The 20,966-nt window shown below is 39.4% G+C and overlaps 1 protein-coding gene across 11 annotated transcripts in view; it reads left to right on the top strand.

The window, feature by feature from the left end:
* herc1 (HECT and RLD domain containing E3 ubiquitin protein ligase family member 1) overlaps positions 1–20,966 on the top strand; it is a 262,328-nt gene that overhangs the window by 116,825 nt on the left and 124,537 nt on the right. For 8 of the 11 annotated variants that reach the window (XM_073024862.1, XM_073024861.1, XM_073024859.1 and 5 more), the window contains exons 21-29: positions 976–1,096; positions 2,802–2,970; positions 4,543–4,864; positions 7,266–7,386; positions 14,338–14,389; positions 15,259–15,324; positions 16,917–17,185; positions 18,058–18,273; positions 20,371–20,491. In XM_073024862.1, coding sequence (XP_072880963.1) covers positions 976–1,096; positions 2,802–2,970; positions 4,543–4,864; positions 7,266–7,386; positions 14,338–14,389; positions 15,259–15,324; positions 16,917–17,185; positions 18,058–18,273; positions 20,371–20,491 — 1,457 coding nt within the window. The remainder of the gene's footprint in view (positions 1–975; positions 1,097–2,801; positions 2,971–4,542; positions 4,865–7,265; positions 7,387–14,337; positions 14,390–15,258; positions 15,325–16,916; positions 17,186–18,057; positions 18,274–20,370; positions 20,492–20,966) is intronic. The other 3 variants (XM_073024869.1, XM_073024868.1, XM_073024866.1) reach the window with 2 other exon arrangements.

The following is a 20,966-nucleotide window of genomic DNA, read 5'->3' as shown; positions in this document are numbered from 1 at the left end:
TACTGAGCTGGGTGGCAGTGTGACGTGATGAGGATGTTAGGAGAATTCAGGGTGACTTGGATAGGCTGGGTGAGTGGGCAGATACTTGGCAGATGATGTTTAATGTGAAGAAGTGTGAGGTTATCCACTTTGGGAGTAAGAACAGGAAGGCAGATTATTATCTGAACGGTGTAGAGTTAGGTAAGGGAGAAATACAAAGAGATCTAGGAGTCCTTGTTCATTAGTCACTGAAGGTGAATGAGCAAGTGCAGCAGGCAGTGAAGAAGGCTAATGGAATGTTGACCTTTATTACAAAGGGAATTGAGTACAAGAGCAAGGAAATCCTTTTGCATTTGTACAGGGCCCTGGTGAGACCACACCTGGAGTATTGTGTACAATTTTGGTCTCCAGGGTTAAGGAAGGACATCCTGGCTGTAGAGGAAGTGCAGCGTAGATTCACAAGGTTAATTCCTGGGATGTCTGGACTGTCTTACGCAGAGAGGTTAGAGAGACTGGGCTTGTACACGCTGGAATTAAGGAGATTGAGAGGGGATCTGATTGCAACATATAAGATTATTAAGGGATTGGACAAGATAGAGGCAGGAAATATGTTCCAGATGCTGGGAGAGTCCAGTACCAGAGGGCATGGTTTAAGAATAAGGGGTAGGTCATTTAGGACAGAGTTAAGGAAAAACTTCTTCTCCCAGAGAGTTGTGGGGGTGTGGAATGCACTGCCTCAGAAGGCAGTGGAGGCCAATTCTCTGGATGCTTTCAAGAAGGAGCTAGATAGGTATCTTATGGATAGGGGAATCAAGGGATGTGGGGACAAGGCAGGAACCGGGTATTGATATTAGATGATCAGCCATGATCTCAGAATGGCGGTGCAGGCTCGAAGGGACGAACAGTCTACTTCTGTACCTATTGTCTATTGGGTCTACTTCTGTACCTATTGTCTATTGACATTTTTCAGTAATCTATTTTTTATCTTTTTTTTAGATACCAACCTAGTAAAACACTTGCAGAAATATATCGTTGTGTTTACAAAGTCCGTAACAGATTGCTAGCTTGTAAAAACATGGAACTTATCCAGACACAGTCACCTTCCAATGAAAGGAGGGTAAGTTTATGGAAAGAAAGTAAACAATTTAATTGCACCTGAATTCTGTAATTTGAACAGCCTTCCAGGTAGCTTTGAGTGGAATACAATTAGTATTTTGGATCATGGAAGTTTATAGCACATGGAGAACGTATTTGATCGTTGCTGTTTGTACTAGCTCTTCGTTGCAAGAATTCAAAGCTATTCCCACTGTCCTGCTGTTGCTCTGTTTATCTGTCTTTTTCCCAAAAGAATGCAGTGGGTTAAGAAGAGCATTCAGTGCCTTAGTCATTAAATTTATCCAAGGGTCATTTATACTTCCTGCATAAATTTTGTCTGATAACACCTTGCAAGTAATTTTCCAGGAGAAATGATTGCTCTGATTCATTTCTGCATACTTTCCAAATTTTAATAAACCATGTTGCATTTCTTAATCTGCACTACCCCTTTGGAATGAATTGCAGTATCTGGCATTCTCCTTGCAGTTGTGATCTTTCATTCCAAGCACAATAGATATTAAATATACTTTTTAGTTAATGGTGCACCCAGTCATGAAAAAAGTCAATACCAGTGGTCTGTATGCTGGAAATATTCAATAGGTCGCAGCATTTGTGGATTTAACCTTCCAGAGATAGCAACCTTTCACCAATGGTTTAGGTTACTTCATTTACACTATTTCACTCTAATATCCCTATTTGTGAAACCTGAGAGTAATGCACTGTATTTTTATTGTATATTTCCAGCATCAGTTGTTTTCATGCTTAAAAAAATATAGCGTTGATTCTGTTGCTCTTGGTATAGTTTTCAGAGAGCAAGCATTCTTTGATGCATTCTAACAATGATCCTATTTTGGCCATATCCATCACTGGTTATTTGGTATAAATCAAAATTGACTACTAATATTGCCCTTTTATTTCTTTAAATTATATGTAGATCTTCATCCTGATTTCATCTTCGCTGCTCAGGTTCTGTAATTCACACCCAGAATTGTCATTTCTGCTGCTATTGCAAAACATTTTCTAGACACTCCATAAAGTGACAGATTCTTTGACTGAAAATGCTGCTATCTTTCTCCTCTTGAAAATGTGACCGTATGTTATAGTCCTGTCCCACCTGAAAGTATGTAACTGCTCCATTATATATTCCCATATTGTTATTTATATCTTTGCCCTTAATTGCTTCTGAATGAATTTGCATTTTAATATACATACCTCTGATCTCTTTTTTAACGTGTTTGTTTTCTTGATTTTATCAATTTCTATTCCCTTTGGTAACAATATTTTCTTTTAACCACCTAGTGGTTAATTATCCTTCATTGCACTTTCTTACCATTTCAGTTCATCTAAGCTTTCAACTTCTCTAGTTACTTTTTAATATTCCCTGTAGCCCTTCCTCACTCGTCACCTGTATTCACCAAAACATGCCTGCCTTGCTTGGTCTAATGAAAGTTATCAAGAACTTGAGCTCTGTTTAGTGGCCCTGTCAAATTTGAAAATCATTACAGGATTTTAAAAAAAACCCTCTCTTTCGCTCTCGCTCTCGCTCTCTCTCGCTCTCTCTTTCAGAAAAAAAATTCCACCATACATTTTTGAATGGTTCCCTTCTCTGTCTTTAATTTGTAAACCTTTGTCTTAATGCAAATTTTTAAAATAAATTTAATGTTGATCTTGAAAATCATCAGAGAAGTTGGACAAGAGTAAGTAAATACTTCTGCTCCTCTTTCAAGTTGTCGGTGAATAAAGAGACAACAGATTCCGATGTTCAGGAACATTCTTTTACTCGTACAATTGATGAAGAAGCTGAAATGGAAGAGCTAGCAGATAGAGATCGGGACGACGAACATCAGGAACAAGAGGAGGAGGAAGAAAGGGAGCAAGAGGTCATGACTGCTGGAAGTAAGAAAACATTGCCTGGAATTAATCCTCGAGTCTGTTTCAAGTGTTGCCATTGCTGGCTTGCACCATAGTGCATGTATTATTGCAATGCTGTGGCACGTACTGATTTATCCTTTGATTGATTAATTAATTGTGTTATATGTAGTCTTACTCATTTTGGAATCTTGATCTGTTCATTGCTAGTAGAAGAAAACTAAATTCCAACTTGGAGATTGGCTGGAAATGGCGTGTTAAAACTGTATGTTTACTGCACTAAATCTTTTAATTCCCAACAACTGTAGTCTAAAACTAATACCAAGCCCAGCAAGGAGGAAGGTGATCTGTAGCGAACACTCAGGCTTAGCCAGGTTGATGTGAATGGATTAATCTTTAGATGGATCCAACAGGGAATATCTAGTACTTAGAAATAAATTGAAAGTATTTCTGTTAGAATCTAATTAGTGCGGAAGATCTTTACTGATGGTGGCCAACCAACTGGCACTGATAAGTGTGTGAAAATAATTTTAATGTGTGTCAAGAATAAAAACAACCTTGTAAAACAAGTGAGTCATGTAGTGAGCCCTCCTCAGCTGTAGGTTTCAGCTACTGTGCTGTTAGTTGCCCCTTTGATTTGTGAGCTTTGAATCAACGTGTGCCATTTTCATGAGTGAAGCATCTTTATCCAAGAGGTGGAGATGCCACTCTTAAGTCTGCTGTGATGTGGGAAACAACGTTTTGTCTTTTCTGTCTCGCACTGGATTGAAATTCTGACTTCTCCAGAAAGCTTATCAGTAAATAGATGAAGTAACTGGTCTCCATTCTTTTTATCAGCAACAATTTATATAAAGCGTTTTTCTCAAGTGCTGACAAACAAAATTTGGCACTCGTATTGTGAAGGTGATTAAAAGTTTAGACAAAGAGTAAGAGATGGAGAGCTTTTGGGGGGAAATTCCAGAGCAGTGCTTTGGCAGCTGGAAGTATGCCGGTAAATGTTGAGGGATATTAAACAAGTCAATTTGCAGATAATGTACATGTTTATGGATTATAGAAAAATAAGGAAGTGTGAGACCGTGGATTTAAAAATAAGGATGAGAATTTAAATTACTAAATGCTTTGTTACTTTGAATAATTCATGTTAAATTTGTACATGGACCAATAATAATCCAAAATGCAGCCTTCCTAATTTAAAGAGTATTTTAATTTTTCAGCACTGCTGTTTTTTAAAAGCAAGAGTTATTGTGCATCAAAATTGAAGGATTGTCACTCTCAAACAACAAATTATCACAGTTGTAATTTAACACAGTAAATATTTTGCATGACTAATATTGTGTGATGTAAGAGCCCATGTTCATTATAAAGCTTTCTTGCTAAGTGCCAGTGGTTTTATATTCTGCATAAACATTTTCCTACAATCTGTTTAAATGATTCTGCAGCTTGTTCTACAACAAGTAGAAAATAATTCCCGCTATTTGCCTTTTCCTCATATGTAGTGTTTTGTTCATGCTGCCAGAAATTTCAGGTCATTTTTAGCTTTGCTTTTGCTAGCTTTTAATGATTGTTGTGTTTGTTTGTGTTTTGTGTTGCATGTTACAGAAATCTTTCAATGTTTCCTATCAGCCCGTGAAGTTGCTCGTAGTCGCGACCGAGAGAGAATGAGCAGCACACCTGGAATTGGCAGTGGACCGGTTGTCCGTCTAGACGATCCACCTTCTCAGCTGAGAGAAGAGCGGCGAGTCAGCACTGGTCTCGTAGAAGGACAGGATCATTACACCGCAGCATGCAACTCTGTTATTCATCGCTGTGCACTGTTAATTCTAGGAGTCACCCCAGCCATACAGGAGTTGCACCAAAAGGACGAAGGACTAAAAGGACATTGTGTCTCAGGAGTAACTGAAGGACTTGGCTTTATGACTAGGTTAGCAACTTTTTCTTGTAAATAGTATAATCAAAATATCTTGATTGTCAATCTAATAGAAAAAAGTTATTGACATAAATTTGGCTTTCAGTAATCAAATGTTACTGTATTATTTTGCGCATGCATTATGATTGCACATAGGAATTTTGCATAATGCACCCTAACAAACAAATGATTTTGTGTATTTAATCCCTCCACTGTGATAGGTTTATTTAATCCAATGTGTATTAATACTGTTGGACCTGTTACTTCATAGAGAACCTGTGAAGCCAAGTTCTTCATTTGTGATGGCACTAGAAACAAAAACAACTGATGTTTTTTCAAACTTTATTTTTTTTTTTAGTGCCTTACAATTGTATTTTTTTTTGCTTGGGTGAACATAAAGCAGAACAAATGGCAAGAGGTGCAAAAGAAATCAAGTTGTTTTGACAAGCTTCCGAGTATATTGGCAAAGTTGTGCAAGATATGACTCACTGTAATGTTCTATGTGCTAGCATCCTGCACTAGGACTTTCAAGTCCCTTTGCTCCTCTGGTTTCTGAGTACACACCCCATTTAGAAAATAGTCTACGCCTTTATATCTTCTACTAAGGTGCATGACTGTACAGTTCCCTACACTGTATTCCATCTTGCACTTTGCCCATTCTCCTGCAGACTCACTGCTTCATCAGCACTACCTACCACTCCACCTATCTTTGTATCATTCACAAACTAGACACAAAGCCATTAATTCTGTTATCTATGGCACTCCATCATTTTGGCAAGTTGAGTTAATTTCATTTCTCCCTGTTCATAGTCATCTGTAGGGCTTGTTTTGTAAAATTTGTGGCTGTGCTGCACAATTTAATCCATTTGCAATGCATGACTTTCATGACTGAGACTGTTCTCACTCTGAGTCCAGTCAAGCTAGCTGAACTGTCTGCATAATTAATGAAAATGGTATGGCCACCTTCCCATCTCTATTCAGTGTCAGAAAATATCCAGTGTATTAATGTTGAAGAAACAACATGCATGTATCTTAACAATCTGACTTTTTATACATTAGAACTGATACTGGGACATAACATCAGCAATGAAACTTGGGGCCATCAGGTGTTTCTGGTTTTTCAACATCAGGCACCCTCCTCCTGGCAACCCAGCCCCGGCTCGCGTCCCAGCAGCATTGGTCCATGGGTCACACTTCTTGATCCATAGCCATCTGGAAGCAAGCTCTAGATGGTGCTGATGACTTTTCTTTGCCATCTCCATAATGCTAAGGAGAGAGTAGGCTCTGCAGAGTGAGCAGCTGGCAAAACCTCTACTCCCCGCCTCTGTAGGCTCACAACGTGCCCCCCACTGCTCTGCCAGCTCCTGGTATTTGCTCTTCTTATGCTCAAACACCTCCTCAATCCAGTCTTCGCAAGGTACTGCCAGTTGTACGATGACCGCCTTGCTCAAGGTTTCTGACAGAATGACACTTCAGACCTCGGTGGTGATGTGATGAAGTCAGGGAACTTTAATTGTCTGCCAAGATCAGCTTTCAGTTGCCAGTCAGACTCCATGGTGAGCAAGCCTGCTGGTGATCTGGGCTGAAACTGTAGTTGATTTTCGGCTTTAACAAAAACTATTTGCTTTCTAGTTTGATGGACATGCTTACTGCTGTTAATTTTCGAGGAAATATTTTCTGCCACTGCTTTCAGTACTTGGTTGTGACACCAGTGATAAGCAGCCTTCTAGGGCTTTTGGGCAGCTGCTGAGGATCTGTTCCAGGGTCCCAAGCAAAAATGTTCGCTGGACTGGGCAGGAGATTGTGCGCAGCCTGGATCTGGGAATTAGTGTGCTGGGGTTCTGCCTGCAAGATGTTGGAGCAGGAGATTTTCCCCTTCAGTGCACCCTCCCACCTTGTCTAAGCTCCCTGCAGCCCCATTCCTACTGTCCTGGTGGGATGCATTGCCTCGACAGCTGCTTGCACCTTTTCCTGGACCAGTTTGTGTCTGTCTCTGCCCTGTGCCCTGTCGAAGCAGTTGGAGGGAAACTCCAACCTGGACCTTCCAATTCCTGCCCAGCCCTGCCAGCTCAACTCCAACCTGGACCTTCCAATTCCTGCCTGTCCGGATCTCAATGCCTGCTGTTGAGACTTGGGGTCACTGGAACTAAATAACAGTGAGAATCTTTAGAACAGTGCCTTATTGAACGAGGACTCTGAACTCTTTGATTCTAAAACTACCATATACTTAGTACAAATTATTTAAATTTTATTTTGAGCCAGTTAAGTAAGAGTTAAATTGATCTTCATTACATCTGTGCATTATCCTAAACTATTTCGATGTTGAACTAATACAATGTGTTCTGACAACATAATGTTGTCAGTATCTAACTGGAAGTTTGTTGTGAACCTATATAACTGGACTTCTTTATTCTAGGAGTGAAAGCTTGACAGCCGAAACCCATTCTGTGCAATCGAATTCCACCTATAGGCTAATTAAATCAAGAAGCGAATCAGACTTGTCTCAGCCTGACTCGGATGAGGAAGGATGTGCCTTTGTGAGTATTTAAATCATAAAGACCTGCTTCATTTATGATGAATGTTAACTAAAAAAAGCAACTCTCTCTGGAATAGTCTTGCTTTGAATTCAAGTAGACAAAACAGTTTGAACCTTTGGTTTCTGAAAGTAAATAAATAAATAAATCGATTCCTGTATACCAACTATTCTTGCCTGTTGATGGAATTTGCAAACTTCACAGATGCTGTTGGAATAGCCTTGCTATGGACCACTTGACATTGAATTCCATTTTGGTCAATTTGCACCAGATAGGAAATTTGGCTGGATGTTTCCGATGTGTAAATCACCTGTGATATCTAAATCAGAGATACAAACACTGACGTCTTTTTCCATGCTAAATTTTGCTTTCCCAGCCCACACACAGTGCCCTTTCAATTTCTCTCAACCACACCCTACCTTCTGAAAACTTGGCTGCCTCACTTCCTGATCTTTCACCTGACCTCAAGTGCCTTCCCATTGTCCCCTTACCCACTGCATGCTGCCCAGCGCTAATCGGATAAAGTGCCCGTGCCCACCATGCCACAGACCTTGCTTCTGACATCCTGTGCACCATTCTGGGAGACAACGGCTGGGCAGTATGAATTCAAGCTCAGAATGCTGGCTGTTTATATTTTGAAGCAGTAAACTGTCCCCAAACCACTGGATGAATATCATTCCAGCTGACTCCTCAGGCTGCATTGAATTCCCAAGCAATGTGTTTGGAGCTTAGTAAAATTAAAGCCCTAGGCAGTCAACGTAAAATGAAGGGGCTCTGCTAACAGAGCAGTTGTGCCTCTCCATTAAACTCTGGCCACCACAGGTTTCAATTTTAGATGCAAGTCCTTGGTGTGTCCTAATGACCGCTGGCTGTAAACAGTACAAGTAAATCATGGCTGAGATCGTTGCCCTGTGATTTTCGAATGTCACACGTCTGTGTCCTGTCTTGACCAGTAACTGCTGAACACTCCATTAACACACCCGTGTGGGTCAACCTCACGTTGTCAAGTTTTGTTTCTGGGTTGTTTACTTGTTCGTTGGTGAAATTGGGAATTTTCCTGTATGTGATAAGGAATAGTCTGTTCTTGTTGAGTTTTGTGTTGAAAGGAGTTGTTTCTGGACATAAGTAGGCTCATAGAGTGTGCCTTAATTAACTGCAGGTGGGAGAATAAAAGTGAAAATGACACCTACTGAGTGTGCACCAAACAGAATTCTACATAACTGGGCATTGAAGGGATGACATTCCCCCAAAGTGGCCCTGGCAGTAAAGATTCAGCAAATAGAGCCACTGCATTTTACCTCCAGCTGCCTGTGTTGAATTCCAACTTCTGGTGTTGTCTGTGTGGAATTTACATGTCCTTACTGAAGGGGTGGGTTTCCTCCTAATCCCGGAAGCTGTGCAGGTTAGATTGGTTAGTCACTGCCAGTTATCCTGGGTAACGAGATAAGCAGGAGGACCAGGGGGAGTCAGTGGATGTGGAAAGAATAAAACAGATTAAGGATAGGGTGGTGTAAAAGTGTGTGGTCAGCATGGATTGGGCCTGTTTCTGTACTGTATTTCTCTGAGTGTGAAGGGTGCTGAATGTTATCTTTTGTAGTCACATTGGCTCTCACAGTGTATTTTTTACTCAAGGTCTTGGTCAGAAGTATGAGCAGTTAAGTGAAAAGTGCTAGTCAACCAATGGTAATTTTGACTCCCTTTGTTGTATTAAATGGCAAAAAGAGCCAAGTCATCTCACAGCCAGCAGATCAGATCAGTGCTCTGTAGTCCTGTGACATTTCGTTTTTATTGGTAGTAGGCAGTAACTCACTAAAGTAGGAGGGGGGAACCATCCCCAACGATAGCAGCTCTCTGAATGATGCTAAAAGACAAGGCTGCTGGCGTTCACAATCGCATTCAATCGGAAGAACTGAGTGGGTGATCCATCCCTTCCTTCTCATCCTTATCATCAGAACCCAGTTTTCAACAAATTCAGTTCTCATGTTATCAGGAAATCGCTATCAGTGTTACATACAAAAGGGCTACATCACCAGACAATGTTCTGACTGTTGTTCAAAAGAGCTGCACTCCAGAACTAGGTGTACTTGTAGCCGATCTATCAAGCTCTTCCATAACAGTTACAGCACAGGCATCTATCAAAGAACATGAAAAGTTCTTCAGATATGTTTGTAAACATAAACAAAAACACATTCTAATTACCACCTAAATGGTTTACGTCTCAAGTCATCTAAAATGGAACCATCACGCAGCATAAAAGCCTTTAAGATGTTACTAAGCAATGTTGGTAAGGCATTGATCAACAAAAATCAGTGCTGTTCCACCTAGAACCCACCACAGCTTTGATCAGAGAGGTGAGCTCCAGAGGTCAGTCAGCGCTTGACTGTACATGGCATCATAGAGCCCTTATAAAAGCTGAGGTTGGTAGGAAACAAGGCAAAAACATGCAGCAGTTGATGTCATACTTTGCACGAAGAATGATGGTTCTGGTGGTAAGAGTTCAAACCCTCACACCCCTAGATTGTTATAGCAGGAGTTTCTTAGGCTCAGCTGTCTTCAGCTACTTGTTGATGATGACTTGTTTGTGAACGAGTGTGTACCCACTAAGACATTCAGTTTTCCCTAACCAGCAGCCCTGGATGAACCAAGCAATCCGCCATCTGCTGAGGGCCAGATCGCTGGTGGTCAAGTCTGACCACCCAGGAAAGTACAAGAGGTTTGGATATAACCTCCAAAAAGACATCTCACATGCAAAGTGGCAGCTCCAGACCAAATTTGAAACGTAGAAAGATGGTCAACAGCTTTGGCAGGGCTTGAATGCTATCGCCTCCTACAAAGCAAAATCAAGCAACATAAATGGCAATAAGGTTTCTCTCCCAGGTGAGCTCAATGCCTTTTATTCTAGCTTTGACCATCAAAACATTGAAGCACCTTCACAAACTCCCACAGTTCCTGACAATCCTGTGATTTCAGTTTGAGGCCAGTGTGAGAGCGTCCTGCAAGAGGATAAACCCATGGAAAGCATCTGGCCCAGGTAGATCTGTAGGTCTTGGCCAGGTACCCTGCGCTGATCAACTGGCTGGAGTATTCACTGATATATTTAACCTTTTGCTTCAAGTAGGCTTCAACTAAACCAATGCCTAATATGAATGTGGTAACCAATCTCAAAGACTATCACCCAGTAACACTTGCATCCATTGTGATGAAGTACGTTAAGAAGTTGGTGATGAAACATATTAACTCCTGCCGGAGAAACGACTTGGATCTGTTCCAATATGCCTGTTGCCACAACAGGTCATCAGTAGATGCCATTTCATTGGCTCTTCACTCAACCCTGGAACATTTGCGTAGCGAAGATGTCAATGACTGCAGTTCGGCATTCAATAAGCTTCAAGACCACGATTTCAATACCTCCTCATGCAACTGGATCTTGGATTTCATCATCTGCAGACCCCAGCCAATTCAGATTGGCAACAACATCTTTCACTGTCTCTATCAGCACAGGAGCACCATGAGGCTGTGTGCTTAGGCCTCTGCTCTTCTCGCTTTACGCTTATGACTGTGTTACTAAGCACAGCTACAGTGCTATATTTAAGTTTGTTGACAAACACCACTGCCTTAGCTGAATCAAAAGTGGTGACGAATCAGCATAGAGGAAGGAATTTGAAAATCTGGCTGAGTGGTGCCGCATCACTCAGTGCCAACAGGACAAGGAGCTGATTATTGACAGGAGGTTCAGATATGAACTCCAGAAAGGCATCTCACATGACATCGTGAAGGAAGTCAGAGGTCCATGAGCCAGGCCTCATCAGCAAATCAGAGGTGGGGAGTGTCAGCAACTTTGAATGCTTTGGTGTTATCATTTCTGAGGATCTGTGCTAGGTCCAGCGTGTAAGTACCATTATGAAGAAAGCCCAACAGAGCTTCTACTTTTGTAGAAATTTGTGAAGATATGGTATGTCATTGAAAACTTTAACAAACTTCTATAGATTTGTGGTGGAAAATACAGTATATCGACTGGTTGCATCATGGAAACACTACTATATTGACTGGAAACACCAATATCCTTGAGTAGACAAGCCTACAAAAAGTGATGCATACAACCCCATCCATCACGGGTACATTGAGTACATCTATATGCAGTGCTATTACAGGAAAGCAGCATCCATCATCAAGGACCCCCACCATCCAGTCCTTGCTCTCTTTTCGTTGTTGCCTTTGGGAAGGAGGTACAAGAGCCTCAAGACCCACACCATGAGGTTCAAGAGCAGTTATTACCCCTCAACCATCAGGCTCTTGAACCCGAGGGGATAACTTCATTCGCCCCATCACTGAACTGTTCCCACAGCCCACGAACCCATTTCAAGGACTCTTCATCCCATGTTCTTGATATTTATTGTTATTATTTCTTTTTTTTCTCTTTTTGTATTTGCAGAGTTTGTTGTTTTTGCACATTGTTTTTCCATTTTGTTGGGTGTGGTCTTTCATTGATTCTATTGTGGTTTTTTGAATTTACTGTGAATGCCCACAAGAAAATGGATTTCATGGTTGTATATGGTTACATATATCTACTTTGATAATAAATTTACTTTGAATTTTGGTTACATCACTGCCTCATGTGGAAATACTGATGTCCAAGAACAGAAAAGTGTACCAAAAGTGGTGGGTACAGACCAGTTCATCACAGGAAATGCCCTCCCCACCACTGAACATATCTACAGAGTACACTGCTACAAGAAGGCAACATCCATCGTTGAGGCTATGCTCACTTCTAATTTCAGAAAGGAGGTAACATTGGCCTTGGGGCCCATACCACAAGGTTCAGGAAGTGTTAGAATCTTTCAATCATCAGGCTCCTGAATCAGCATAGACTTTTTCATTCACCACAGCGCCATACTGATCGCTAAACACAACCTTGTTGACTCACTTTCAAGAACTAGTGTTCTCAGCATTATTTATTGTTTCTTTTTGTATTGGCACAGATTATCATCTTTTGTACATCGACGGCTTGTCAGTCTTTGTTTATGTGTAGCTCTTTATTGATTCTATTGTACTACTTTGTTCTACTATGAATGCCTGCAAGAAAATGAATCTTATTTAGTGACATATGCAACGTTAATAATAAACTTACTTTGTGCTTGAACCTTGATGAGGTCAGAAGCAAGAATATTTCTTTATAATTGAAAACTATTCAATTCCATGTGTAACTCAAAATCAAGTCTACCTAGGTGTAGCAGGTCTTGAATAATAGTCAGCCACAGCACTAATGACTTGTGCCATAGAATTTTGAGTTAATGACCATCGTCAGCAGGAAAGAGCATCTGATCACGTCCTCTTAACATTCAATGAAATTGCCATCCCCTTCCTATGATCAATCTCGGATGTTGCTGTTGACCAGAAACTCAACTGGACCAGCTACATTGCATACGAGGCCAGTCAAAGCTGAAGTATTCTGTGATGAGTTTCACTCAGAGCTTTTTCATCATCTACAAGATTATGTGTATTGTATGCTTGCCTGGATGAGTATAGCTCCAATGATGGACAAGAGGTTGACATCGTTCAGGATAAAACAGTCCCCTTGATTGGCAGTCTGTTCACCCTCCTGAACATTCAGTATCTCCATTGGCATTGCATTACAGCTATATTTTGTACCATTGATAGTCTATAAAACTGCACTAGCATCTTCCAGCCCAAGACCTCTACAATCAAGGTGCCCTCAGGACAAGGATAACAAGTCCTAGGTTCTTCAAGTCAGACACCTTCCTAACTTGAAGGTATATCAGCAGTTCATCCATGTCACTTTTTCTAAATGAACATTATAGGAGTTCCTTAAGAGGACTGCATCAGTTCACAAAGAGGAGCCACTATATCTTCACTGATATTTAGATGAGTAATAAACATTGGCTTTTTCAACAATGCCTTTATCTCAAAAACTGAATAATGAAATAAAGCCTTTGCCAGATTTATTGGATTATGACTATAGTGACTAGGATAACAAGGGGGCTACAATTAGAAAATGTTTCTTTTTGCCTTAGTTTTGTCCTCAAATTATTCATGAGGAATCAGTTACTCTAACTCCCATATATTCTATCACCTACTATCCCACACTCCTAACTTTCTTCTGTCATTGATTAGACACATTGTCCAATTTCTGCCATTTATTGATCTATCCCAACACTGACATATTCATATACAAAGCTCAAACAAAACACACAATATGCTGGTGGAACACAGCAGGCCAGGCAGCATCTATAAGGAGAAGCACTGTCGACGTTTCGGGCCGAGACCCTTCGTCAGGACTAGCACTGTTGACGTCTCGGCAACATCGACAGTGCTTCTCCTTATAGATGCTGCCTGGCCTGCTGTGTTCCACCAGCATTTTGTGTGTGTTGTTTGAATTTCCAGCATCTGTAGATTTCCTCATGTTTGCTCATATACAAAGCTGACTGTTTAATAATAGATCCTAAATTAAACGGCATTCTTTTTTCCCAGTCACTAGATTCTGTGATTTTTGACCTGTAAACATGAAAAGGATGCTCAGCTTGTAGCTATTTAACTGTTTTACATGTACAGAGATTAGTTGAATACAAGGTTAGATAAATAGGCAACAAAAATTGCCAGAGGGACTTAGCTGGTCAAGCAAACCAGGGCTTTCCTTCATAATTACTGCACCAAGTATATAAATTGTACATGAGATTAAAACCTACATTAATTTCAGATTTTTTTCCTTAATTAGATCTGAACCATTCTTATCCTTTTTAAAGAATTAAGACTGGCCAGATCAATCATTATAGCGTATCAATGTTTTTGTGAGCTTGATTGTACCCAGATAGTGGTCTTTAAGAATATTAAATTATGCAGCTAATTTTAAACTGAAGTAAGTATTACTTTATGTAGTTCGCTACTTAAACCTCTTAAATTAATTTTTATTCTTTGTTCAATATATTTTCTTTAAAGAATTCCAGAAGAAATGTGGATATGGACTTAGCATCAGTTCAACAAAAACGTGGTGAGTCCATTGTTTAGCTTTTTAAGATATTTTTGTAATCTGGGTCTTAGTGCAGTGGTGAAATGGAATTTTTAGAATTACCATTGTATGTTTCTGTTTAATTTATTTAAACAGAATTTTATAATACTTAGATTGTTTTTCGCTTTTAAATGTTGGTGCCATATCAAAGTGCATAGATGTCATCATATGCAACCCTGAGTAATTTTCTTGTGGGTATACTCAGTTAATCCAAGAAACACAACAGAATCAATAAAAGACCGCCCCCAACAGGCAGGCAAAATAACCAGTGTGAAAATAACAACAAACCATGCAAATACAAAAGAGAAACAAATAATAATAAAAATCAAGGACATGAAATGAAGAATCCTTGATAGTGAGTCCATAGATTTAGGAACAGTTCAGTGATGGGACAAGTGGAGTTATCCCATCTGGTTCAAGAGGCAACTACAGAATCCTGTCTCTTTGTGTTTAATCTGTTGTGCCTGCTGCCTAATTTAATTCAATAATCATAGTATTTGTGTGTATTTGAATGCATAATTTATGACTGTGCACAATGTTAAAAAACCTAGTTTGTATTGAATGATAATTTTTTAGTCAACCACAACTTCAGTTTACTAATGTATTCAAGTTATTTATTTGATACGTGATAACATATGCATAACATTAAAATTGCTTGAGGAACAATATTTTGTGTGGCATGGCATCAATTATTTCTCCAGTTAGTTTAAACTGTTCTTTGAAACTTACTAATGGCTGATCAAATTTTCACGGTTGTTTAATGCTTGACACACTTAACTGCTTCAATTATAAACTTTCCAAGCATGTGTTGTATCAAATGTTTCCTTTTGTCTTCTGATTTTATGTGGTAGTGTGTTTACTCCTTGTTGGCCAGTTGAGTCCCAGAAACAAGAGGAGCTGCAAGCAAGTAAATGATGGCATGTTTAACTTTATTAAAACTTAAAGCTTGCCAATGTATTTTCTGACACTGAAGTATACACTGTCATTTAACTATAGCAGCATTGGTTTGTCCCATCTGTTCAGCAAGTAGGTTGGATCGTTATCTGTGTTGGTGCAGCTTTGCCTTGGTGGAAGTTCTCAGCTTAAGCAATGTACATAATATCATTAAAAGTGGGAGTAGGCCATTTGGCTCCTTGTGCCTGCTCCACAAATCAGTATGACCATGGCTGATCTCTTAACTCAACACCATTAACCCCATATATCTTGATACCCTGAATATCCAAAATCCTATCAACCTTTATATTAAATAGTCATTGACTGAGCTGCCACAGTCCTCTTGGAGGGAGAATTCCAATGATTCATTACCCTCTAGGTGAAGAAATTTCTTCTCATCTCAGTCCCAAATGGCCATGCCATTAGATCTCTTTTAAGGCCCATATTAATTTATTTTTCCGTTAACTTATCATTCATATTTGAGGCGGGGTTGGTCAGGGTTGACCATGGATGTTGCGTCCTAGCTATCTGTGATAATGCAACTCAGGAAAGTATGACATGGAGAGCAAGCTGTTGCCCATACAGCAGGCTCCCCCTCTTCAAACAGCTGATGAATCCAAATTAATGGTAGTCTGGTACAGTTTGGTGCCAGTGGCATCGCAGGAGTTGTCAATCAGCATTGAACTCAATGTAGGACTGCCTTAGGGACTCCAGCTCTGGAATTTCTCTCAGGGGTTACTCTACTCCTGAGTGGGTAACGCCACAAGGCAACGGAGATTTCAGACCAGAGTTTTCCTGCTCCTAAATGAGCAGCCAACCACGGCTGATGAGCCCCATCTGCCAGAAGCTTTAAAGTGCCAGAAAACAATCTTTGCCCCTTCTTTCAGTACAGATGATTGCGCCGGCTTAATAGCTGAGCTACATGTGAAAGCCAAGAGCTGGACTTAGTTGTAAGAGGCTATCTGAGATGCACGCCATTGGGTCTGTTTAATAGGTAGTCAGAACTTGTCCCCACTACCTCTCCCAGCCTCGACGACCTTAAGGAACCATCTCTGGAGAGCATGGGCTCAACCTGTTAAAATTTCTCATCATAGGATAAACACCATTCACCCCAGGAATCAATTGTGAATCTTTATTGCACTCCCTCTTTCTCAAGGACATCCTATGATCAGACGTTACAGTCATCATTTACCTGTATTAGAATACAGAGAGGAAATTCTTGGAATTCTCTTGTTGAAAGCTTTTATAACTTTTGTTTGAATTTGAATGAGCTTGAATAACAACATTTGCAAAAGTATTTTGTCAAGTATTTAATTGGGAAACTTTAAGGCCTGCATAATTGGCCAATAATTGACCTTCCCTCAGCCCATCGCCACAACCCTGCAAGTGCTCTGTGTTATTTGGAATAAAACTACAACCCTGGCAGTTTGTGTTGTTTTTAATGCTTTATGCATGATCCTCACCTTTTCTGTTTATTGATCTGCTTGTTACAATATGTGTAGGTGAGAGTATATAAGACGTATATTGTATTCGTATGGGTTATGTTGTCTTATTTTCATTATTCTGTACTCCACAGGACCTCCTTATAGTACAGATTCCTTGAGAGCCTCTTGGACATGGCTGAAGTACAACAGAGATTTATCCTATGATACTTCCCACTTGTCTAATACATTAAAGTTTGATCTGAACCAGTCGTTTGGAATCCACACATTCATTGATAATGTCGTTAGTTTTGTGAGTGGAGGTGTGGGAACTTCCCCAGGTTTTAAAGAGCCTGAAGAAAACATGTCTTCCAACCCTCAAGCTATCATCATTGCAATGGAACAGCAGCAGCTGAGGTCTGAGGTAAGTCATGGCAGTTCTTGTTGACATTTCAGCAGTCAAACACAAGGTCGGTCAAGTAGATTCACAAGAATTCTGAATTGATGCTGGGGAAAATGAATGTGCAGAAAGACTTGGAAAAAGGAACTTTTCTCAATGGATACATTGTGATGAACAGGAATGTGATGGAAGTGTTTTGCATTATAGAAGATAGATAGAAATATACTTTGTTTGCTGTAAGCACCAGGAGTCTGGTCTACAATGAGAGGTTACTGATAAAATATTAGGTGCATGAGATCATTTCTGAGGTGCATGAGTCTGTGGATGTCATAGTCAGCATTGGTGCTGCCAACAAATTGGGTGGGTAGATAAAGAAAGGAGTGATGAGAACAGTGCAGATAGAAATGATTAAACTATTTGCTCATGCAGAGTACTTTGGTAAAGATGGAAGCCTGGAGAATCGATAGTGGGGCCTAACATTTCCATGTGTGATGTCAACCACAGAGTAAAGTTGTGAACAAAGCAAAGGCTCTGTGATCTTTAGCTCATGATGATTTATTCTTCTTTTTCTTCTTTGCATGTAACTGACCCCTTGAGGTCCCTTTAGTTTCCTCCAATCTTTTGTATACCCTCTGTACACCTCTCTGTAATCCTCTTATCTCCACACAATTTACACGTTGGATCTGATCATGTCTGACTTTGTTTTTTGACTAACTGGCATTCCAAGTGATTTATGCATCTAAGCTGTAGTCCACAAGATTTTTACATTTATTTTCACTTAGTTTTAAAGATGTTCATTTATATCAAGTTTATTTTGGATGAGTTCTCATTGATATTAATGTAAACAATTTAATTCTGAAGTTTTGTGATTTATTATTACTGTTATTGCTTTGTAGCTTCGACTGGCAGCACTTCATCAAATCCTCGTGTTGCTTTCGGGAATGGAGGAGAAGGGCAGCCAGTTTGCAGGAAGCAGCTGCCCGGCATCATGGTTTCACTCCGCTTCTTTGCTCACTTCAGTCAGATTGCAGTTTCTAGCGGGATGTTTTGGACTAGGCACAGTTGGAAGTGGGGAAATCAATGGTGAAAGTGTTCAGCTGCATCACTATCAGGTATTTATCTAGTGTGACCGCCAGGTCTGCCAAGTTCTGAGACGGAAGGAATAATTGTAAAATCATGTCCTTCTATAGAAGGTTCTGATGTATAACTTTAAAGGTCAACAGTAATGATGCACACAGAAAAATGATGTGAACACAAATTTAAACAGTTAAGGTAATAAATCACAAATAAGTTCAAATAGACTTATTATTAACTTTTGTTTAAATGGCTTGCTTGTATTCTATATCTAACATTATTGCATTTGTTTCGTGTTATAAATATAACATCATTATTTAAGGGTTCTCATTTAAGTCTCTGCTGGTTTCTTGGATTTAAACAATTATTCCAATCAGATTTTGTAAAAGAAAAACAATTGTCAACCCTGAAACTTGTCAGTCTTGAAGTTTTGATTCTATTACTATGTCCCCTGTAAGTGCCTACCACTATGGGACCATATTTGATCTTTCCTTCCAAACTTTAAATGAAATAGAAACCTTGAATGAGTTTTGCATGCCCAGCTTAGCACAAAGGGATGACCTGTCAGTGTTGAGGGAATTGCTTTCAAGTTATTTCTGAAAATGTACAAAGTGAAAATGCCACGTTAATGAGTGGCCTTTAATATGAAGAGGGGGCCTACTTAAGGGAACAGTTCATATTTTTAAAAAATCTTAGTGACTGTCACATATTTTGGAGGAGCGGTTTTTCCTCAATATTCTCTTAAATGTAAATGGAGTATTACAAGTAGTAGCGGGCATACATTGGAGACACAAGAAACTGCAAATGCTGGAATCTGAGCAATGAGTGAGGTGCAGGAGGAACTCAGTGGGTCAGTGTTTCCAGGATCTCACGAGCTGCAGCAGCTTTACAATGTCAGATTGCCAAACCCAGCAACACTGAATCAGCTAGATTGGTAAATCCATTTGAAATTGATGGCCATATTTAATTTTACACAATTGCACATTGGTAGACACTGATTATTTTTTCTCAGGAGAGACTGGATAGAATGTCCACTCCTGACTGAGTATAAATCAGGTAAAGTGAATCGCTGAGTAAACCTTCCCAATATTTTCTTTGTCTGGTCTGCATCCTATGAATTGCACACACAAGTCAATTGAAGAACATGGAGCCCCTTAACTATTAGGGCCGGGGTGCAGAATGAAGTTCAGTCCTAAATATACTGTAAAAATACATGCCTTCCATGTCTTTGTATTTACATTTATAAATTTCTCTTTACCCCTATAATGATGAAAATTGCTTGTTTAACTATGAACTACAGTTATATCCTCGCACATGTTGGTACTGCAACAGTTTAGCTGGAGGTGAAGTTTAATTGTGTTGCGAGTGTGAGCAGTTTAATTCGGAAAGGAAGAAGATAACGGAATCAAGTTACTTTTAGTATTTCAGTGCTTCAGTGTGTGATCCCATGTTTCTTTCCAACTGTCTAAAGCTCTGATAAATTATGATATTAAACCTTTTAAAACCCCGGTTTATGATTCTCCGCTGTTCAAATAAGTAAACTATTCTTGATTTTATTGTTTTGGTAGAAGACTGAAAAGAAACGGAATGCTAAATAAATTCTTTCCTGTATCTTCAGTCTTGACTTGCAAACAGTGGTGTCAGTGTTTATGTACATTAAAATTAAGTTATTTTTCATGAATGACTAGCAGAAGTGATTTGGACTGTCACTCTCTTTTTCTATCTACAAAAAAGCTGTATTTTACAGCAGTGTGCTAGCATATGTGTGTTTTCTGTTAATGAGAAGCTAAACATACATGGCATCTGCTTTTGATCTTGGGTGAATGTAAAACAATGCAAAAGACTACGATGAAGAGGAGCAGGGAAGTTCTCCAGTGATATTAATCCTGCCAGTAATCTTGATGATCAGATCATTTGGTCATGTCTTAGTACAGTTTATGATTATTACTATTGGTGCTGTATTTCCTCTTCATATGAGCAATTGCAGAAAATACATTGGCTGTAAGTTTGTTTTGGTCTAAATTAAGTTGTCTTCTGTCTTTAAATTCCAGTATGTTTGTAAATATTAATATTGATGCTGTGTATTACAGTAATCATTAAATGTTTAGACACCTTATTAATTTGATTTTATGTAGGATGGGATCAGGGCCGCGAGGAGAAGCATTCAGATGGACATCCAGGCTGCAGTTCACAAAATCTACCAACAGCTATCTGCTATCCTTGAGCGGGCTTTGCAGGCAAACAAACATCACGTTGGTAAGGAACCAGGTGTAGCATAAAAACTTGAACATATTGAGACTCTAATTAAAGAACTCAATCACAGTTTCCTCCTTCCTTAATATTATATTATTTTTGGAAAAGTATGAAGACCAAAATAGAATGTATAACACATAATTAGCAGCAATTTGAAAAACTTAACAATGTTACAAATCTATAGTAAACTTTTTCATTTTCCAATTTTTCTTATTCTCTTGGTTTATGAATCTTCTTAAAACAAATAGGTTTGTCTCACTATTCTATTCTAAATGATCCAACCAACAGAGATTCGGAAGATTTCATTTCTAAAGAAATGTGAAATGAGCTTCGAGGGTTTTTAATGTATAAGATGCATAACTTCTAATAATCACTGGAAGATATATAGTACAGTTGCAAGAAAAAGTTTGTGAACCTTTTGCAATTACCTGGTTTTCTGCATTACTTACTCAAAATGTGGTCCGATCTTCATCTAAGT

The sequence above is a fragment of the Hemitrygon akajei genome, chromosome 21, assembly GCF_048418815.1.
Source record: "Hemitrygon akajei chromosome 21, sHemAka1.3, whole genome shotgun sequence".
Classification (NCBI taxonomy): Eukaryota; Metazoa; Chordata; class Chondrichthyes; order Myliobatiformes; family Dasyatidae; genus Hemitrygon; species Hemitrygon akajei.
The sequence above is the reverse complement of the archived record's forward strand: the minus strand, read 5'-3'. Positions and strand labels throughout refer to the sequence as shown.